This window comes from Schistocerca gregaria, chromosome 7, assembly GCF_023897955.1.
Source record: "Schistocerca gregaria isolate iqSchGreg1 chromosome 7, iqSchGreg1.2, whole genome shotgun sequence".
Classification (NCBI taxonomy): domain Eukaryota; kingdom Metazoa; phylum Arthropoda; class Insecta; order Orthoptera; family Acrididae; genus Schistocerca; species Schistocerca gregaria.
Window position 1 is genome coordinate 317,981,458 of NC_064926.1, and position 22,258 is coordinate 318,003,715.

The window sequence follows — 22,258 nt, forward strand, 5'->3', positions numbered from 1 at the left end:
ACCAAAATGTTTTAAAGTGGGACAACAAATAAATAGAGACCGTAAAATAATTCAAAGATCTTGGAGGATGGATCAGCTGGAATGCCCTCGAGAAAGAGGCAATGGAATCTAGAAGAAGTAACGTTGAACTGCCCTTCGAACTCACCAAAAACACATATAACAAAGAGTCCCTCCCATAGGATGTAAAAATAAGGTATCATAGTACAGTAATCAAACCAGAGCCCTTACGTAACCGAAACATTGTCCATCACCAACCATGGCCCAGCTGAAAGGCTGGAGATCAAAGAAAGGAAGATATTAAGAAAAATACTTGGCCCCAGATTCCACAATAACAATCTAATTCAGATAAAAAATGAGACCCTTTAACAAACTACCGAGAAACTTCCAGACACAATGAGGAAAAGAGGAACTGATTTTTAAGGATACATTCTCAGAATGACTCAAATAGATTAATAATAACATTTGACTGCTTCCGCAAAAAACAACCAAATTTGTTCAATGAAACAGAGATAGACGTAAGAGAACTCTAAATCACAAAATATGCTCATAGATAAAACTGAAAAAAAGAACCACAGACAAGAAAGAGAGGCTCCAAGTCAAAGTGAAAACCAAACGAACAATGTAAATCTCTGAAGAAGAAAGGAAAGCAATATAAGGAAGAATAGAACAATACCGGGCTAATCGAAAGGCAGAGAACGTTAAAAATTAATTGCTTTAACGTACTCCAAAGTAGGGTGCAACGAAAGAAGAGGTAGTGATAAGAAACCACAGAGTTATTATAACGTCGTTATAACAATTTGAGAATGTAGTAAGACAGTAAGGAAGACAAGAGCCGGCTGCGGTGGCCGTGCGGTTCTGGCACTGCAGTCCGGAACCGCGGGGCTGCTACGGTCGCAGGTTCGAATCCTGCCTCGGGCATGGGTGTGTGTGATGTCCTTAGGTTAGCTAGGTTTAAGTAGTTCTAAGTTCTAGGGGACTTATGACCTAAGATGTTGAGTCCCATAGTGCTCAGAGCCAGTTGAACCATTTGAAGACAAAAAATTATTAGGCGCTGTCAGAAGCGTAACAGGAAACAAACTGCTCAAACTGAGAATAATTAGAGGCCACATATCACACACATTTGTTTCGTGGAGGAGTGAGTAATCATTAGAGAGTACAGCGTGTCACGAAAGCAGAGAAAGCGACATTGTAGATTAAAAGAGGCCGAAGCTTTTGCTGAAGTACATATGGTAAGCAGTACCGCTGTAAGGAAAGTATGCGAGAAGTGTTCAATACATTCTGAGAAAGATACAATCTACGAGTCCTAGTGTAATTATATTTCATGTAGGTGTAATCGTAATGATCATCAACTAGACATCAATTTCTGCTTTATTTTTTGTGGATCAAAATTGCCTTCTAAGTGCTCGTTTGTTACGATGACACCGAAACGAAATACGATTACATCAAGCCAGAAATATTAAATACTGCCTTTCGAAATTGTTTCTCAGGAGAAAGGTAGATATTTCCTACTTTCGACCGCTTCGAGGGTAGGCTATTGACAGGTAAGAAATAATTAAACGTGGAACAGAAAAACAAATGAAAAGTGGTGGTCACTAGAAAGGTTTTTATATTAAATTTCAGTGATATCACAGCATGCTGCATCGTAAATACAGCAAAGAAGATAGTTCTGAGCTGCTAAGATGAAATGTACGTGCTACTGTTTTTACTTTTGCAACACAGATACAAGGTAAGTCACCTAAGGCCTAAGGATGACGGAGCGGTAGCTCAGCGTGCTCGACGAGGGTATGGGTTAGCCTCCGTAATAATAATATAATTGTAATAAAACTGAGTAGAGATTCTCATTGATTGAATTTGAAAAATGTCGTATGACATCTGCACGGAATCACTCACGAAAAAACGGCAAAGAAACAAACAGAAAGAAAGAAGAAAAAAATGAAAGATCGAAATTGTTGCGTCTTTGACAAATAATCTTAAAGTCCTGCATTGCGTGTTCGGAGACAGGCACTGATTTAATTTCGAAAGATACTAATCAGTATTGGTGGCTGCAGAATTTCGGTATAAGCAGTCATCCTCGAGGTCGGAGGAGTCGACAGAGTTTCAGGACAGCCCACTGCCTTTGGGATGGGAGACTATCCCTAAAAGGTGGAAGTATCAGTAACGATCTACGCCATGAGGATGCAGAAGGCAATGGGGACACCATATTAAAGACACGCACTCTGTTTCCACACACTATAAGACTAATCACACAAAATGCCGATGCCAGACTGTGATTCATTGGGAGAATCCTCAGGAAATAAAGTGCATCAGCGAAGGAGGTTACTTACAAAACCCTCGTTCGACAAATACTTGAATGTTGCTCGTCAGTATGGGACCTGTACCAAGTAGGATTGATAAACGAAATAGAGGCGATCCAAAGAAGAGCAGCGTGTTTCATCAAAGGTATATTTAGTAATCGCGAAGGAATCACGAAGATAATCAACGAACTCCAGTGCAAGCGCCACAAGAGAGGCGTTTTACATCACTGTGTGATTTACTTTTAAAGTTCCGAAAACGTACTTCCTAGAAGAGTCAACCAATATTCAGGGAGTTCCGGAAATTTATGAACAGATTTCGAGGGGTTGTAGAGGGTATCTTGAGGAACAAATCGAGAGTAGGAATCCGTGTCCGGAAACGTCATCCCAAGACGCTACAGAACGTCGAGGCTACATGCGCCTGCGCCTGACATCAGACCACCCTTTCGGCAAGAAACGTGACTTCGTACACTGAAGTGTTGTTTGTTGTTCGCGGCTGGTTGACACAATCGCCAGTGGAGAAGACGAAGCTAGCTGCAGCGCAGACCGGACTTGTCTCCTTTGAATGCGATGCTCTGTTGCCTCGATGGATGACGGTTTTGGACACGAGTTTCCACCTGCAGTTTTTTTTTTTCTCTTGTATACCCAGAAACATTCGAGATTTTAGAAGGTTCCTGGAGAAAACTAAACTGCAGCTGGATACCAGTATCCAAAACCGTCATCTATCGAGGCAACAGGGCATTACGCTCATAGGAGACAAGGACTCTCTACGCAGCAGCTAACTCCATGTCACCACTGGCGATTGTGACAATCAGCTGCTACAACACCTCGAAGTTTGTGCCAACATTTCTGGGACACCGTTTATTGCTTCCTCCAACGTATATCTCGCGAAAGGTCCATGAAGATAGAAGAGATTCGAGACCACTGCTTACTGGCGGTCATTCTTCTTGCGAATCACTTGCAACTGGAACAGGGAAGAGGGGAAGTGACAGTGATGCATAAAGTACCCTCTGCCACACACCTCGGGTCTTGCGGAGTATAGATGTATATGTAGAAATGTAGCCTTTAATTCACAACTTATCATGATGATCTCTCCATTGGTAAATGATTCAAGATTGATTCCCCATTCAGATTTACGGAAGGAGACTGTAAAGGCAGATGTAACCAACGAGTCGCAGCGTGTAATGCCAGGTGTTTTTATGTGGACGAGAAGCTAGAAAATCTTAACAGAGAAACGCAAACGGCCATTAAAGATATTGTCGGTTTCAGTGAAGTAAAATGGAATGAAGCAAGGATTTATCGTCAGACGAATACAGGGTAATAGCAAACGCTAAAACGAGAGTAAGATTCGCCATAAATAGGAAGATAGAGCAGAGAGTGAGTTACTGTGCACAGATCACTGATAGTACTATCCTCGTCAGAATCGACTGCAAAGCAGAGGACGAAGGGTCAGAATAAATATATCAGGATGCAGAATGTATAATTCAGTATGTAAATGGAGAATATGAACTAATAGTTATGGATGATTGGAACTCTCTAGTAGGGGAAGGAACTGAAAATGGTCTTATGAGAGAATATGGATTTGGTAATAGGAATGAGAGAAGAGAATGACAGTAAAGTTCTACACTAAATTTCATCTTGTAATAGAAAATACACTGCTGAAAGTGAGGAGGTGTACTGGGAACAGCCCTGGAAACACGGAAAGTTCCCACCTGGATTAGATCACGGGCAAATAGTGATTCTGAAATGAAATAGTGAATTGTAAAGAGTACCCAGGAGCACATATAGTCTCAGACTACAAGTTAGTAATAACGAAGAATAAGATAAAATTTAAGAGAACCACCAGGAACACTTAACGTGGAAGGAAGTGGAATACTGAATTACTGATGAACGATGAGGTGCATCAGAAGTTCTCCAAGGCTGCAGCTACCGCTATAATGAATAACAAAGTAGGCAGTTCAGTTGAAGAAGATGGGCATCTCTAAATAAATTATTTGACAAAATAGATTAGAGAAACATTACTTGGACCTTTAAGTGATGCTCGAAGTCACGTATAGCAGCTGAGGTGCTAATACGTTAGTGAGGTGAAGGAGACCAAAAAAAGGGTTCAAATGGCTCTGAGCACTATGGGACTTAACAGCTATGGTCATCAGTCCCCTAGAACTTAGAACTACTTAAACCTAACTAACCTAAGGACACCACACAACACCCAGTCATCACGAGGCAGAGAAAAGCCCTGACCCCGCCGGGAATCGAACCCGGGAACCCGGGAAGCGAGGACGCTACCGCACGACCACGAGCTGCGGACTGAAGGAGACCCCTGAGTGAAATTCCACCTGACACATACCCTCAAGTGTTGTTTAAAATCTAGGATGATAAGTTAAACACTGAACTTCAAATTGTCATTAGGCACCTCATTTGCTATACATAACTTCGAGCAGACTGAAAGACACGTGAAATGTTTCCCTAATCTTTTTTATTTCGTTGTTTCAGACAAATAGTTTTCAAAAAATAATTCAATCCTTTTTACATTTTTGTATTTGCTAATTGTATTCATAAAGCATGAAATATAAGATTCTTAAATATAAATCGGTAATGTATTATTATTAAGAGTCCACAGATCACAAGAAAGTAGAGAAGTTTCAATTTATGCTGTGATTTGTTATCTTTGGCACTTTACAGCACACAGCAGCTGTTCATGAAATATTTCAATTTTCCCTCAAATCGCTATTTAAGTTTTTATTATTACCATGATTGATTCACGAAGTTAACCTTCTTATTCGGAACGAGACTTCACGCTGGCCAATTTAATACCCCAATTTCCCATTCCTCACAGTTGGCTTGGCTATGAAAATTCGACAAAAACTTTTACCTCAAACTACTAACGTTTTTCTTAATTACCCTGATTACTTGCAAGCAATTAAATCTTTTTTTTCTAAACTTGTTCTATCACTGATCAGTTAGATACGCTATTTGTCCATATCCCGCTCTATATATGACTACGAAAACTGCCCAAAAATTTTTCTTCAAATCATTAATTAAGTTTTGTAATTATCCTGATTACTTTCAAACGATTAAAGCTTTTCTTGCAATACTAGACCTTACGCTGGTCAATTTGGTACCCTATTTGTCCATATGCCAAGTTTCATTTGGCTATGAATAATCGGACAATAACCCGTTGCGTAATATATGGGAAGTCTTTTATTTTCGCTCCGCTAAAAATTTTACCAAAAAAGACAGTTACGAAAGTCGGTCAAACATATTTAGGTACAAGATAGGCAACTGGGAATAAATCATTGGATAACAGAAGACAGGCTTTAATCGATCGACTAAAAAACGAGTCCAAAAATGTTCATGAAAATATATGAATTCTGCAACCCTAAATCGAAATGTCTGATGGATAAAAGGGAAGAAACTGAGAAAGGTATGATCGTCTAATGGACTGATTTAGAGTATGGAAGATGCAAAACAACTTTCGGAGAAATTAAAGCCAGAGGTGTCAATATTAAGATTGCAACAGAACTTTCACTATTAAACGCTGAGAAGATAGGTGGAAGTAACACACTGAAAGCCTCTACGAGGAGGAGGCCGTAATTGAAGATGAAATGGTAGGTAATCCAGTATGAGAGTTAGACTGAACACTGAACAACTTGAAATCAAATAAGGCTGTGGCACAGACATTTCTTCGGAATTTCTGAAATTACCAGAGGTAGTGGCAACCAAACGACCATTCAATTTGGTGTCTAGAGTCTATTGAGGCTGGGGCATGTCACCAGACTTTCTGAAAATTATTAGCCACACAATCCTGAACCTAGAAAAGGTAGATAGGTGCGAAAACTATAGTACAATCAAGTTAAGAGCTCATACATCGACGTATGTAGCAAGAATAATATACAGAAGAATGGAAAAGGAAATTAAGGATCTGTTAGATGAACAGTGTGGGTTTAGGAAAGGTAAAAGCACCAAAGAAGCAGTTCTGACGTTACGCCTTAAAATGGAAACAAGAAAAATCAAGACACTTTAATAGGATTTGTCGAACTGGAATAATCTTTCGACATGTAAAATGGTGAAAATGTTCGAAATTTTCAGGTAAATGCGAGCAAGATATAGGGAAAGACAGATAATGTAAAATATGTACAGAAACTAAGAGGGAACGGGAAGAACTGAAAAACTAAAGTACAATGCTCACATTTAAAAAGGATGTATGACAGGAATGCAGTCTTTCTCCTCTAACGTTCAAAATATACATCGTAGAAGCTATGATGGATATAAAAGAAAATTTCAGAAAGAGAAGATTCGCTGACGACACTACCATCCTCAATGATAGTCAATAATTATTATAGGCACTATTGACTTGAACGAGTCGTCTAATGAGTACAGAGTATCGGTTGAGAGCAAACCGAAGAAAGGCGAAGATAATAAAGAGTAGCACAAATGATGTATGGGCATTCCACATCTCTCCTAAAACACTTGACCAATTTCTGCCAAACTTGGTATAGTTATCGCTTACTATCTGGAAAGAATCGCTGTCAGGTTAAGAATCATTTATCTCTCAAGGCGCCAGGGTGACGTGGTGAGAAAGTAGTGTAGCCCATGACACGCGAATAGCCAGACTATATTCATCCAGTATTTGAAAATGAGAGCATTTAGTGCCAGGTAGTAAATTTTACACATAATTCCAAGAGTTTACGAAACTTTTTCTCGCTGAGAATCCTCAAATAAGGAGGAAAGACAAAAGTTTATCGCTTACATTTTCAGTGTTCATGCAGTAAAACTGCCACATCATTCTTTACTGCTATGTCTATACGCAACACGTTTTGCAGACAGATCCAAATATGCCGTCCAGTGTACCCACAAAATTATACCATTTTACGACACATCGTTCAGGAGATACTGTGTCATAAACACTGAGCTGCGTCAAAACGGAACTGCAGGAAGAAATTCGCAAGATATATAGGCTAATTCTGAGTACAAATATGTGTGAACTACGCGTCAAATGTGCATAAGCGATAAAAGTCACGTGTAGAAAGCTTCTCCTAAACCACTGGATCGATTTCAGCTGTACTCGGTATGCAAACTACTTACTACCTGTAAAGAAATACTATAGGGGTAAGAACCAGGGTAGAAGTGATAACGTAGAGAGATATGGGGGTAGGAGGAGATGGACATAAACTGATGACCTTAGCAGTTAAGCCCCATAAGATTTCACACACATCTGAACATTTTTTTGAACACAGACAGGGGTGGAGCATATGGGCAGAGAGAGGGGAAGGGAAGAACTGAGGGAAAGAGAAGGGTGGAGGTGGACAGAGAGGGGAGAGAGGAGGAGAAAAGAAAGAGGAGATGGACAGAGACAGGAAGGAGGAAGAGATGTAGAGAGAGAGGGGAAGGGTGAGATGGACAGAGAGAGGGGAGGAGGAGATCGCTGTAATACATACCTAGGCAATGCCGGGTACTTAGCTAGTTAGTGCATAAATTCCTGGGAATGTACATCCGAAGGAGGCATTGTACGCATGGAAATTAACTAAGGATTTGGAGAAAACCGGAATAGAAGAGGAGTAAAGTATTTGAGATGTCGTGCTGGAGAAGGCTGTAGAACATTCGTTGGAATAACACGAAATGAGAAGGTTGTTGACAAAAAAAGCTGTAGTCATTATCAAGGGAACAGTTTCAGATAAAAAAGTTAGTGGAAGGACTAAGGCGTTTTAATAATTTTATGGCTGTTACTAATGTACTAAATGTGATGATTGCGCTGCCCAGGAACACATACATGTATGCAAAAGCAACGCCCATGGCGAACACTTACCGTAATCTGTAGATCCGGTTCCATTGTACCCGAAGTAATAGAAGTGAATAGGTAGATTGCTGGAGTTAGCTACGGCCCTAGCGAAGGAGTCCGCTGGATGTATGAAGTACAAGTCGGAAAACAGCTGCAAATAAACAAGTACATTAGAGAAATACATTGGAGACATTAGTAACGCGCATCAACAGATAAACAGTAGAAGTTCAGAAGGATGTCTTAATCGTCTCTCGCTACAAGCACATAAAATGTTTCCCGATTGAAGCCTCTCGCAACAACACTATTGGAAGAACAGTGCTTAGTCGCAGTGCTTAGACTACGAGATATGCGTTCGAGGGGAAAGGGGCTCAAATTTCTATTCTGTCATTCACATTTAGGTTTTCTGTGGTTTCCCAAAATAGTTAAAGATGAATACCGGAATGGCTCTTTTGCAAAGGACGCAACCGATTTCCTCCCCAGGCTGCAGAATTCTAGGTTATGGCCGCCTGTAATGATATTCTCGTCGACGGATCGCTAAACCCTTATCTTCCTCTCTTCCGATGAAGTGTTTACGCGGACAGCAGATAAATATTTTGCAGACCTTCTAGAATCACACACCATGGAAACTGCATGGACAACTTGCGTTCAGCTAAAAGATAGCTAAGTCAAAAAAATAAGTGCACTTTCGACTTATTATTTTTTGGGGGAGATTTTAGGGCTCAAAACGTCTAAGGTCATAAGCGCCCAGTATAGAACCATAGAATGCTGGGACCGCGAGGGTAAATTACCGTTGCGAGGTCCAATACAGAAGGAAGAAAAAACAAATCTAAAACGTCAAGACGTTACGGCAGAGTATCTAAAAGACGTGTACAAGACACCGGAGTCTCCAGATAGAAATCAAATCTCTTTTGTCATCTTACTGCTTTTTAAAAAACTTAAAACGCGAACCACAGCTCTCACATCATCCGCGAAAATGTCCGGCAAAGCTGGCGGCAGCCCGATCCTGAGACGTAAGTGGCTGAAGTAGGGACAGAGGATCAGGAAATGTGTGATTGTTAATGGCTGGATACAGAAAGGACAGCTGGGTGCAAGGTCGCTGCTCAACAAGTGGCGGTGACTAAAGCGGCAGTGCCCTATTCGCAACCGAGCTAACATTACTTCCTCACGGCGAGACGGCCGGGAGGAAGTCGAGCCGTCTTCTGGGAGAGGTTTGACTTCTCTGAGTTAGTTCCCATGAAGCGAGCACCAATGGTCATGCTAAAGTGAAGTGATACGCCGATAGTGAAAAGTACAAATATCTTGCTCGAGGGAACAGAGTAAGAGACGGGCCGACCGAGATGGACTGCGGGCTTGTTTGCAGCATCAGCAGCATCATTCCCAGGCACACTAACATGGCCAGGATCCCACATGAACACCAGTTGGGCTCCCCCGACTGGGAACAAATGGAGGCAGTCCCGGGTCCGTCGAACGATGGGGCGGACTGGATCTGGATCATCCAGACTCTGAAGGGCACTGAGGGAGTCAGAGCACATCACACAGCGAGTGAGCTGGTGCCTCCAGATGTAGTGAATAGCCTGAAAGAGGGCAAAAAGCTCTGCGCTAAAAATTGTGGACTGGTCGAGAAGCCAGTATTGAAACTTATCAGCCCCGTCGACAAAAGCACAGGCAACATCATGAGCGGACTTGGAACAATCAATGTACAAAAATATCCTATCGGCAAGTTGTGAGCGAAGTTTGAGAAATTTGCAGCGTTAGGTCAGCCTGGGAGTCGAATCCTTCGGGAACGAGCTTAGGTCAAAATGAACACAAACTTGTGCCTGAAGCCAAGGTGGTTAAGGGCTCTCCCCGATTCAAAAAGTGACAGGAAGTGTGAACTGCAGCTGCTGAAGCAGGTGACGAAAGCGGACGCCGGGAGGCCACAGAGAAGAAACGTAAGTCTCGTACGGGCGGTCAAGAATGTCATCAAAAAAAGGGTCAAAGGTTGGGTGGCCTGTCATGGAAGAAAGCCGACAAGCATACCTGCTGAGTAGGATGTCGCGCCAGTATGACAGAGGTAGTTCACTGGCTTCTGCGTAGAGATTCTCAACTGGGCTAGAACGGAAGGCACCAGTGGCGGGACGGATCCCCAGATAGTGTATTGTATTTAGACGGCTTAAGATAGATGGCCGTGCAGAGGAGTAGACAAGGCATCCATAATCCAACTTGGGGCAGACAAGTGATCGATGGAGGTGGAGGAGGACAGTCCGGTCAGCTCTCCAAGAGGTACCACTCAGTACACGAAGGACATTGAGGGACGGGGTGCAGCGTGCAGCCAGGTAGGAAACGTGTGGAGATCAACTGAGTTTCCTGTCGAACGTAAGCCCTAAAAACTTCGTTGCATCCACGAACGGGAGAGCATTTTGGCCCAGTCGCAAGGACGGTGGAAGAAACGTCTTGCACCGCCAGAATCTGACGCAAACGGATTTGGTAGCAGAAAAGCGGAACCAGTTGTAACATCCAGGACTAGAGACGGTCTAGACAACGCTGAAGACAGCGTTGCAGGAGCTGGGAGCTGCAAAAAATAGCAAAGTCGTCAATGAAAAGAGAGCCGGTAATGCCAGCTGGAAGGCAGTCCATAATTGGGTTGATGGTTATGGCGAAGAGGACGACACTCACAGAACGGAGCACTGAAGCACCCCGTTCTCGTGTGAAAAGGTGTGGGATAAGGAGGAACCCACAAGTACCCGGAAAACTCGGTCTGTTAAAAATGCCCGGATGAAAGTGGCAAGACGACGACGAAGGCCCCATGTGTGCATAGTACGTAGAATGCATGTCCGCCAACAGGTACCATAGGCTTTCTCCAAATCAAAGAGAACGGTCACTGTTCGTCGCTTCTGCAGAAAACTATTCATGATGAACGTCGACAGGGTGACGAGTGATCAACCGCTGAGCGGCGCTTTCGGAACCCACACTGAGCATTAGTGAGAAGATGGTGTGACTCCAGCCACCACACTAATCGAGCATTGATCATTCGATCATGCGTTCCATCACCTTACAAACGCTGTTGGTAAGGGAAATTGGACGATAGCTGGAATGAGGAGATTTATCTTTGCCAGGCTTAGGTAGGGGAACAATAACAGCTTCACGCCAAAGCGTGAGAAATACACCGTCAATCGAAAGACGGCTGTAGGTATCGAGGAGAAAGCGTTTTCCCGCAGGAGGAAGATTCTGCAGCATGAGGACGTGGATTGTATCGGGTGTAGGAGCAGGAGACCTGGATGAGGAGAGAGCACGTTCGAGCCCCCACATAGTAAGAGGAGTTTTGTAGCATGCTCGATTCAAAGAGAGAAAAGAGATTGCACGATTCTCCTCCGCCTGTTTCCGAGGCTGATAGGTAGGATGGTAGTGGGTGGAGCTTGAAACCTCCGCAAAGTACCGGCCCAAAGAGTTGGAAACATCGAGATGGGTCGACTATGACGTTTCCCGCCACAGTCAGACCAGGGATCGGGTAGTCCCGGGAAGCCCGCGCAGGCCATCCCAAACGAGAGAGGACAGAGTAAATCTGTTGAACGAGCTTTTGAACGAAACTCAGCACGCTTTCTTGCTTTCCTTAATAGTGCGACGGCACTGCGCACGTAGTTGCTTGTAGCGGATGCAGTTCGGTAACGTGGGATGACGGTGAAAGACACGAAGCGCACGTCGTCGGGCGTGAATCGCATTGCCGCACTCCACAGTCCACCAAGGGACTGTGACTCCATGGGGAGAAGTAATAGTACGAGAGATAGAGGATTCGGCAGCGAGAGAATAGCGTCCACTAGGTGCTCGACCTGATCATCACAGATGGGAAACCGCCGGTCGTCAAAGACTGCCAAGGAGGAATATAGCCTCCAGCCAGAAAAAGAGAATTTACAATCAGCAAAGAACGGGTAACAGAATCTACAGCCCGGGAAGCGGGAGACGGAGTGTCAGCTTAAAGGCGAGGCGACTTTGCCATCATCGAACTGAACTGTAAGTCACAAGTTTGCGTAGCCATATTTTTCGTGGGACGGGGAGAGGCTAACATGATTCCGTAGCTTCCAGATGAAGGTACATTTGGTTTACAGTTCGCCAATAGTTTCCGGACATCAGGAAAGGTACCTTCTCCTTCCCCTTATCTCTTGAACAGCCCCCTCGTCTTGATAGACGGGACAAGAACGAGAAAAAGCAGCATGTTCTCCATGACAATTAACGCAGCGGCGGGAAGGAGGTGGATAGGCTCCCTCGTGGGCATCCCTGCTACAAGTGACGCATTTGGCTGCGTTTCTACATGATGTTCTGGTATGATTGAACTGGTGGCATTTATAACACCTCAATGGATTGGGAATGTATGGGCGCACAGAGATGACTTCATAGCCTGCCTTTATCTTAGTAGGAAGCGTTAACTGATTGAAAGTCAGGAACAACGTGCGAGTGGACACCAAGTCGGCAGCGTCCTTCTTCTTAACTCGATGAACATCAGTAACGTCCTGATCCGATACATAACTAGTTATTTCGTCCTTCGTCAAACCGTCCAACAGGACGGGACGAGTTAAGCGTCCTGTGAGCCTCCACTTTTATAGGATATTCGTGGAGGATTTGGGCCTTGAGTAATTTCTGGGCGTGGAGAGCACTATCAATTTCCAAAAGCAGAGTTCCATTGCGGAGACGAGAGCATGACTTCACAGGGCCGGCGATGCCATCCACTCCTTTCTGTATAACAAAGGGGTTAACAGTAGCAAAAGTTTGGTTTTCATCTAAACGTAAGACTACTAGATATCGAGGCGCAACAGGAAGAGACATTGAGGCAGGAGACTCATTCCACTTTCTTTTATATGAAACACTCGGAGAAAGAGAAGGAAAATCAGTAATTGGGAAGATTGCCACCGTCTACGATGGTGCGCTCCTTCCAGCCAGGGGCCCTCCAAAGGGGAACCCCCCGCCTTAGGTGATTGTCTTCACCTTAGGTCACACCTCCCGAACGACAGACAGAGGGACCAATCGGCAGAGGAGGAAGGTAATAGCTCAGGCAATCACCCCTCTCTGGGCCTGGCCTGTACTAGGGGGTACGTGCAGGCCCTACATGCCAATCCAGGGCTGGGAATTATCCGTTACCCAGTCTCCTGCTACGTGTCAAACTCCTGGGTGGCCGTCAGGCAGACACAGGGAGGAGAAGAAGAGATAAGAAGGAAGGAAAGAAAGAAAGAGAATGGCCTCAAAGGCCGCAGTGGATGAAAGAGAGACCAAACACGGAAAGAGCAGAACAAGGAAAGAAAGGAAAAAAGAAAGAGCGGAACAGGGAAAAAATTGAACAGAGAAAGAGCGAAATGAGGAAAAGTAGTACAGGGAAAGGGCAGTACAGGAAAAGAGCAGTACAGGGAAAGAGCAGTACAAGAGATAATATTGCTACAAGCAAACCAACGTAAATGAGCTTCAAGAGCCCATGGAGGCACGAGACATCTCCCCAAGTGAGATGAAAAGGACAGGAGAAGAGGAGACAAGCAGCACAGAAAGGGAAGGGGAGCTGCGAGGGCTGAGGCCCCGTGGTCGCCAAGCACGTACTCACCAAAGGGCGGTGAGCCCCCTGGGGGGACTTTCGACTTACAGTACATTGCATATCAGAACTAAAAATTTGATCATAGTCTTTGTAATATATTTTCGTTTGTAAGTGTAGGGAATAAACTACTGCTGGCCGGTGTGGCCAAGCTGTTCTAGGCGCTTCAGTCTGGAACCGCGCTACCGCTACGGTCGCAGGTTCGAATCCTGCCGCGGGCATGGATGTGTGTGTTGTCCTTATGTTTGTTAGGTTTAAGTAGTTCTAAGTTCTAGGGGACTGCTGACCTCAGATGTTAAGTCCCATAGTGCTCAGAGCCATTTGAACCATTTTTGAATAAACTACTATGTATCAATTCCCTGAACCTCTCACTATATTCCAAACTCAAATATTAGTCGAGGCTTATTCTAAATCAGTCAGTCGTTCTTTAGCTGATTTCACTTCCTGTATGGTAGGTACCTAGACCTAAGACTGTGTCAAATGGTTCCAATGGCTCTGAGCACTACGCGACTTAACTTCTGAGGTCATCAGTCGCCTAGAACTTATAACTAATTAAAACTAACTAACTTAAGAACATCACACACATCCATTCCTGAGGCAGGATTCGAACCTGCGACCGTAGCGGTCGCTCGTGCCCTGACTGTAGCGCCAAGAACCGAAGACTGTGTCAGCGTGGTTAATAATATCAATTATAGTTCTTAATTGCGATGAATGAAGCATTTTTCAGTTTGGTATTGAAGTTCTTACAGTAACTGAAAACTGTATTCGTGAACAGAAGGCGAAGATTATTATGTGAGTTGAATGGTGCTTTGACCATGCTATAGTATCTTACTACACGGTTTTGACGAAAAATGTTTTTATATCACTAGTATCGGATATATTCACTTTAGAATGTGTATCCTTTTTTGATTTGTTATTAATTTGACAATCCTACAGCCATTTCTAACAGTGTACAGTTACTATTATTATTTACAGTATACAGGGCAAGACAGTTAAGATAGACTACCTCAGATATCGTATGTCCAGAATGAATAAATATATCGAGGTGTGGTTTTCGCCAGGTTAAAGCGGACAATATGGAGAATTTCCTGACGTTCTCAAGTAATTTTTATCGTTTGTAGTCGCCGAATCCCTAGGGGAAATAGTCAACGACATAACATGTGCGGGACATGATCAAATACACTCCTGGAAATGGAAAAAAGAACACATTGACGCCGGTGTGTCAGACCCACCATACTTGCTCCGGACACTGCGAGAGGGCTGTACAAGCAATGATCACACGCACGGCACAGCGGACACACCAGGAACCGCGGTGTTGGCCGTCGAATGGCGCTAGCTGCGCAGCATTTGTGCACTACCGCCGTCAGTGTCAGCCAGTTTGCCGTGGCATACGGAGCTCCATCGCAGTCTTTAACACTGGTAGCATGCCGCGACAGCGTGGACGTGAACCGTATGTGCAGCTGACGGACTTTGAGTGAGGGCGTATAGTGGGCATGCGGGAGGCCGGGTGGACGTACCACTGAATTGCTCAACACGTGGGGCGTGAGGTCTCCACAGTACATCGATGTTGTCGCCAGTGGTCGGCGGAAGGTGCACGTGCCCGTCGACCTGGGACCGGACCGCAGCGACGCACGGATGCACGCCAAGACCGTAGGATCCTACGCAGTGCCGTAGGGGACCGCACCGCCACTTCCCAGCAAATTAGGGACACTGTTTCTCCTGGAGTATCGGCGAGGACCACTCGCAACCGTCTCCATGAAGCTGGGCTACGGTCCCGCACACCGTTAGGCCGTCTCCCGCTCACGCCCCAACATCGTGCAGCCCGCCTCCAGTGGTGTCGCGACAGGCGTGAATGGAGGGACGAATGGAGACGTGTCGTCTTCAGCGATGAGAGTCGCTTCTGCCTTGGTGCCAATGATGGTCTTATGCGTGTTTGGCGCCGTGCAGGTGAGCGCCACAATCAGGACTGCATACGACCAAGGCACACAGGGCCAACACCCGACATCATGGTGTGGGGAGCGATCTCCTACACTGGCCGTACACCTCTGGTGATCGTCGAGGGGACACTGAATAGTCCACGGTACATCCAAACCGTCATCGAACCCATCGTTCTACCATTCTTAAAACCGGCAAGGGAACTTGCTGTTCCAACAGGACAATGCACGTCCGCATGTATCTCGTGTCACCCAACGTGCTCTAGAAGGTGTAAGTCAACTACCCTGGCCACCAAGATCTCCGGATCTGTCCCCCATTGAGCATGTTTGGGACTGGATGAAGCGTCGTCTCACGCGGTCTGCACGTCCAGCACGAACGCTGGTCCAACTGAGGCGTCAGGTGTAAATGGCATGGCAAGCCGTTCTACAGGACTACATCCAACATCTCTACGATCGTCTCCATGGGAGAATAGCAGCCTGCATTGCTGCGAAAGGTGGATATACACTGTACTAGTGCCGACATTGTGCATGCTCTGTTGCCTGTGTCTATGTGCCTGTGGTTCTGTCAGTGTGATCATGTAATGTATCTGACCCCAGGAATGTGTCAATAAAGTTTCCCCTTCCTGGGACAATGAATTCACGGTGTTCTTATTTCAATTTCCAGTAGTGTAGTATTAAGGTAACAGAGCCGCCAGCCACTGTCTCACCTTCAGGAGAAGAGGTTCCACAGACGCCAAAGATAAGCAAACAGGTAACTCAGGTACGGTTCATGTCTTTATTATAACGGCTGTCATACCAAGTGCTCAAAATGTGTACATCGAGTTTGCTACACACTATAAAGTGGTACTGGAGAAGCAATATTGCGCGTTAAATTTCATCTATAGTTAACGGAAGTACAGGTCCGTGTTATAAGGCATTTCATGCCTTCGTTAGTCGTTGATGTTTCCTGGTACAGCTCTGTTTCAATTTTTGCCACAGTTGAAATTCCTCAAAATATTATCTTAAGGCATATGTCATTACATGCGCGGAATGGAACGGCCCTCCGCCATTTTGGTACCACACTAATAGTCTTCTGTCCAGTGGGATGTTTTCCAATAACTGTGGCAGCAGCATATCTTAAGAACTCGTGATACTCGAGTGTATTTAGATTGTCATCACTAATATAAAGACCAACGATGTGGGTCTTGAAAAACACGCTGCAAACATTGATAGACCAAGAGTGTTGTTTTTAAACACTTCTTTGAATCTACGTGGATTTTCAACTCGTCAGTTATTGCATATTGCGAAGATTCACTTGCCCATGATTTGTAAACTATGCTTCGTCCTAAAGAAAATATTTGCTTAGATTTGTCGCATCACTTTGCACTTTTAACAGATAAAATTCGGACAACTGTAACCAATTTCGGAAATCATTGCCATGAAGCTGTAGATGCAGCGAAATGCGAAGAGAATGAAATGCAATGCACTATAGTGTTCGGAGAACTCTCGTTTGGTTGATCTCTTTCGTACTTCCGACATGCCTCTAGTGACATTTGCATTGTGTGTTACTGCTGCCAAAATGCTAATTTCGTTTCTTTCATCACCTGCTCTTCTTTTTCCTCGGTATTTCATTCTCCACCTCCAGTTTCTGGAACTTTTTCTCAATAATGTTTGTGAAGACAGATTGCGAGTGCTTGGCACGATTTGGATGCTTTTCAATACACAACCACACAGCTGTTCTAACAGTTTAGCGACATTCGCCATAAACGATATTCACGTCTTCGACTGTCTTGTATATTGTGAATGTTTCAATAGCTTTACGAGCAAGTTATGTGATTGCTACAACAGCGGAACACAGACTGATGCGCCTCAAGCGTACAGATAAACACAAGAACAATATCTGATTTACGTGTTTGCTTATCTTTGGTATAATAGGGCAAGCGTTTGTGGAACATCATCTCCAGACGGCGTTACAGTGGTTTGCGACGCCGTTCTCTTGATAATATTTGACCTAGTACCATAAATCTTATGTCGTTGAAATTCTCTTAGAAGCTTCTGTCAAATGCCACAGAAAAAAAGCATATAGCTCCAATAGAAAAAAACAAAGTCCATGTCGTAATGTCGCGGCTATAAACAATAAAAATGACTTTTTAAAGTCAAGAGATTCCCCATATTGTCCGCTACAACTTGGCGAAAAACGAACCTCAATTTGTTTATTCATTTTGGATATATTTGGGGTGGCTAGTCTTTGTTGTATATTGACAGTTGGGTAGCAGCTACTGAAAAGTCCATTAATAAAATAAATAATAAATTAGACGACCAAATAACAGATGTTCGTCTTCCACTATCTTTCGCAGTGAAAAGCTACTTTTTCTCTAAATATCTCTAAAAAGCAAACCACAATTGAGACAAATGAGGAAATAGCGGAAATAACGAATGTGAACACAAATATAGAAATAAGAAAAAACATAACTTAAGAAGTGCTGAGACATTTGCCAAATTAAGGTTAGGTTTGGATAGGATGAAATACAAAGATTAAAATTTGTTTTTTTACGATATTGTCGGGAAGCCGCCAACTGAGACTTGTCTCTATATTATCACTATCTGAAAACATGACATTCACCACAGTTATAGGAGCACACATACAGATAACATAACAGAAATGATAAGGAAAAGTTATCAATTGACAACAAAAGGCAAGAGAATAACAATACAAGTGGTGCTCGTGCTAAAAAAACAGGAGAAGGTACAATGCATTATAAATCAGGAAGATAAGTAATGGAATATGATAGGAAACCATGTTGAGCAGACCGCTAAGATTATTGGAGGATGTAATGGAGATGACGTAAATTGAACATTGAATAACAGGTAATGCGCTACACTCCATTAAAGATTTTATTGGGTAGCCAACGTAAAGTGCACCTCGTTTAATAAGTGAGTATTCAGTAGGCGACATATAGTTTACTTCGAATTATGAGAAAAAGTAAAGTTTTGAGCTATAAGCAGGCTGACAAATTCTGAGGGAGGCGCGTAATAAAGGACTTAACACAAGACATAAACAGAGGAAGGTATAATGAGGAAAAAGCTTGTCATTGATTAACGTAATGATAGTGGGGTAAAGGAGTGAAAATGATGGAGATTATAGTGTAGGCACCTGACTTACAGAGACTATCCATCATAATATGAGAGAAGACTGTTAACTGTGAGTTGAGAAACAATAATTTGAAACACAGGCACTCGGCGTGTACTAGATTGTGTGACGTCGTATCTCCCCTTTTGTTGTCGCTGTCGATGTGGAGCCGCTGCTGCCACAGCTCGGTCGGTGGAATGGAGACGCGACGAGCTGTGATGGTTGTCCCCGTCGGATAACGTGGAACACCACTTGAAATCTCTAAAGAAAATTGTTCCTCGCCTAATGTATGAAAGTCCGTTTGCGAGTCCACACCGTCTTCTCACAGTTGCGAACTGCTGATTTCAATTTTCTGTTATGGTTTTATGATGATTTGCTATGCCCGGTTGGTTTAGTTATTGCAGTATTGAGTGAACCATTCATCACCGGCGTCGTTTCCCACCACTGAAGCGAGGCAAAATTCATTTGCGGTAGTATCAGTGGTACTTGTTACGTTGCTACGCAAAATTGTTCACTACGGCAAGACGCAAATCCAGAGATAATCTATAATGCTATCTTGCTTTCGTTCGTCGTAATATTATTTCGGCAAAATACTCCTTTCAGTGCTCAGTGTTAATCAAGTCACTCTTTCAATTAAAATGTTCACAGTTACTTAATTTTGATCATCGACTATCACACAGTTCAATGTAACCGTAGATTTCCGCGGCCGTTGTAAATGTCAATAAAATTCTTCTGGGTTAGAGACCGCATTGTCATTTATAAAATTCCAACGTTTCGGCGTCTGTTGCAAGACGCCTTCCTCAGGGTGTGTTGCTAACTGCTGAATGCGCGAGTGTGGGTACATATATACTATGGAAGAGTGTTGTGATTGGATGTGAGGATGAGGAGGAAGGGTACTAGGAGTTCATTTTATTGGCGTTTGCATTGCGTCTTGTTATTGGCGGAAATAGGCGTTTTCCATTGGAGTTTCCTTTACTGCCTGCCATTGGTGGAAATCGACGAATAGGAGACTTAGCGGCGACTGCAGCGTAGCGTTGTTTACTAATTGCCTAGTATCGACTAGGCCGTGTCAGCGCTCTGTGTACCATCCTCCGCTGTGGCCTACCGCACGCCTGTTGCTTTGCGCGAGCTGTCCTTCCGCAAAGCTGTCACAGCAGGCAGCCAAGACGCTGGAAGTGTGTACCCGTCTTCTCTGTTCATATTATCGGGTCGCTTGGCTATTTCTATAGCCTCTCTAATCTTCCTCCTCAAACTAAACGGCTGTTTCGCCAGTACTCGGGCCTCTCGAAATTCGATGTTCATCCTGCACTGCTCATGATGTTCTGACACCGCTGATTTGCTATATTGTTTGAGGCGGATATATCTCTCATGTTCTGTTAGCCTCGTGCTTATTGGACGCCCAGTCTCACCTACATACACCAGTCCACATTCACACTCGATTTCATAAACTCCGGCGGCATGAAACTTGTCAATTGTATCTTTTGTCGAGCCCAGAATGTCTTTTATTTTGTTGTTGCTACGAAAAATCGGCTTAATACCTGCCCGACGGAGAATTTTGCCCAGACGTTTAGTAACCCCTTGTACATACGGTAGCACGGCGGTGTTCTGTGCTTCGTTCTGTATTTCCCTGTTGCCCTCCTCCTTCGGCGCCATGGTTTTGCGTATTAGCCTCATGTCGTAGCCATTAGCTCCAAAAATGGTCCTGAGGTTCTGCAGTTCAGCTTGCAGGTTGTATTCATCGCTGATCCTGTAGGTTCTCTTAGTTAAAGTTCGCAGGGCCGAATTCTTTTGCATAGGATGGTGGTGGGAGGATGCATGCAGGTACCTGTCCGTGTTGGTGGGCTTCCTGGAAATTCTGTGTCCAAGCTTCCCGTCTGGCTTACGATAAACTTCTACGTCGAGAAAAGGCAATACCCCGTTCTTTTCAATCTCCATGGTAAAATGAATTTTGCTGTGCTGCTGGTTAAGATGTTCGTGGAAGTTCTGAAGCGCGCATTCAGCAGTTAGCAACACACGCTGAGGAAGGCGTCTTGCAACAGACGCCGAAACGTTGGAATTTTAAAAATGACAATGCGGTCTCTAACCCAGAAGAATTTTATTGACATATCACACAGTTAAATTAATGATGGAGCCAACACGTGAGATTTCCATTACTGATGAACAATTTTTATTGTTCCTTCTTAGCAGCCGGCCGCGGTGGTCTCGCGGTTCTAGGCGCGCAGTCCGGAACCGTGCGACTGCTACGGTCGCAGGTTCGAATCCTGCCTCGGGCATGGATGTGTGTGATGTCCTTAGGTTAGTTAGGTTTAAGTAGTTCTAAGTTCTAGGGGACTAATGACCACAGCAGTTGAGTCCCATAGTGCTCAGAGCCATTTGAACCATTTGAACCTTCTTAGCAGTTAGTTTATAATCATCACACCACACGCACACCGATGGATCACTTCAATTACGATTCTTTCAAGTTCGGTGATCGTGACAATTACAACTTTTACAATCGGCATATTTGTATTATCTTCGTGTGGTCGCATTAATGTTTCCTACTCAATTCTAATCAGGTATTGCAGTCTTCGATACTATGTCCATTCTTCATTGTAACTGTTTACTTTGATGGAGGCTGAGTCCAACAATAATATCTCCAATAATTAAAATTCATTAACTCGTCGTACACAATCAGAATATCACTTCAGTCCAAGTACTCAAATCAGAATAACTGAGAATAAAGTCCGCGCATCTCTATCACACAATGGTAATTTTTTTGAATAGAAACAATCTCGTAGCGTTCCGTTTGTAGTACTATAACAAACGGTGCTCTCTCATGACTTGATACCAAGCAAGCTAGCAAGCGACTAACATTTCCATGATCGAGCATTGTAGACGCATTGAATTTCCTTTTCGCCGCGTTTACAGCTCTCTTTCATAATAAATGTTATCTCTGACCGACATATTACTTTGGACTTAACTTTCGTCGTACTGATTTGCAGTTATTACTGACATGTCTGATAGCTAATTAAAAATAACCTTTCTTTCTTTCTACCTTTATATCATGGCATACTCAGTAGTTATTGAAATTGGTGTTCACCAAAACTTTAAGGTGTTACATTATTGTCAAAGTTATCGTACCTGTCAGGATAACACTGTTCCTTAGTCTAAATTATCATGACATTCTTATTTGGGTTTTCGGGTTTCTTAGGGTGTTACAATTGGGCACTGAAAACTGATGGAAAAGAGTTAAAACGATGGTTATAAACAGGGCAGACACTGAGTTACAAATGAAAGATGTTGGCAATGGAGACGAATCTTTGAGGTAGAAGACAGAACGTTTGCATTCAGAAAGGAGCATATCCTAATGAAGTAAAGATTAAAGGAACGACTGTTTTTATAGTCTATATGAATTTAATACGTAGATGTAAACTGGTAGTGTGTACGAGTATGATATGGGTCAGAGGCACGCGTGAGTTCCTAGACAAGGTAACGGTACAACACAGAGTCTTAACGACACGTAAATTAAATTATGTCCAAGAATTCTGTTAATGTGTGTAATGTAGTATATGAATGATTAATGAATCTGCTTTTCTGTTATAGGATTACAATACAACT

The 22,258-nt window shown here is 43.6% G+C and overlaps 1 protein-coding gene across 1 annotated transcript in view; it reads right to left on the bottom strand.

The window, feature by feature from the left end:
* Positions 1-22,258, bottom strand: part of LOC126282068 (juvenile hormone esterase-like) — a 102,541-nt gene that overhangs the window by 17,526 nt on the left and 62,757 nt on the right. The window contains exon 8 of the mRNA XM_049981513.1: positions 8,098-8,221. Within this exon, the coding sequence (XP_049837470.1) occupies positions 8,098-8,221 (124 nt within the window). The remainder of the gene's footprint in view (positions 1-8,097; positions 8,222-22,258) is intronic.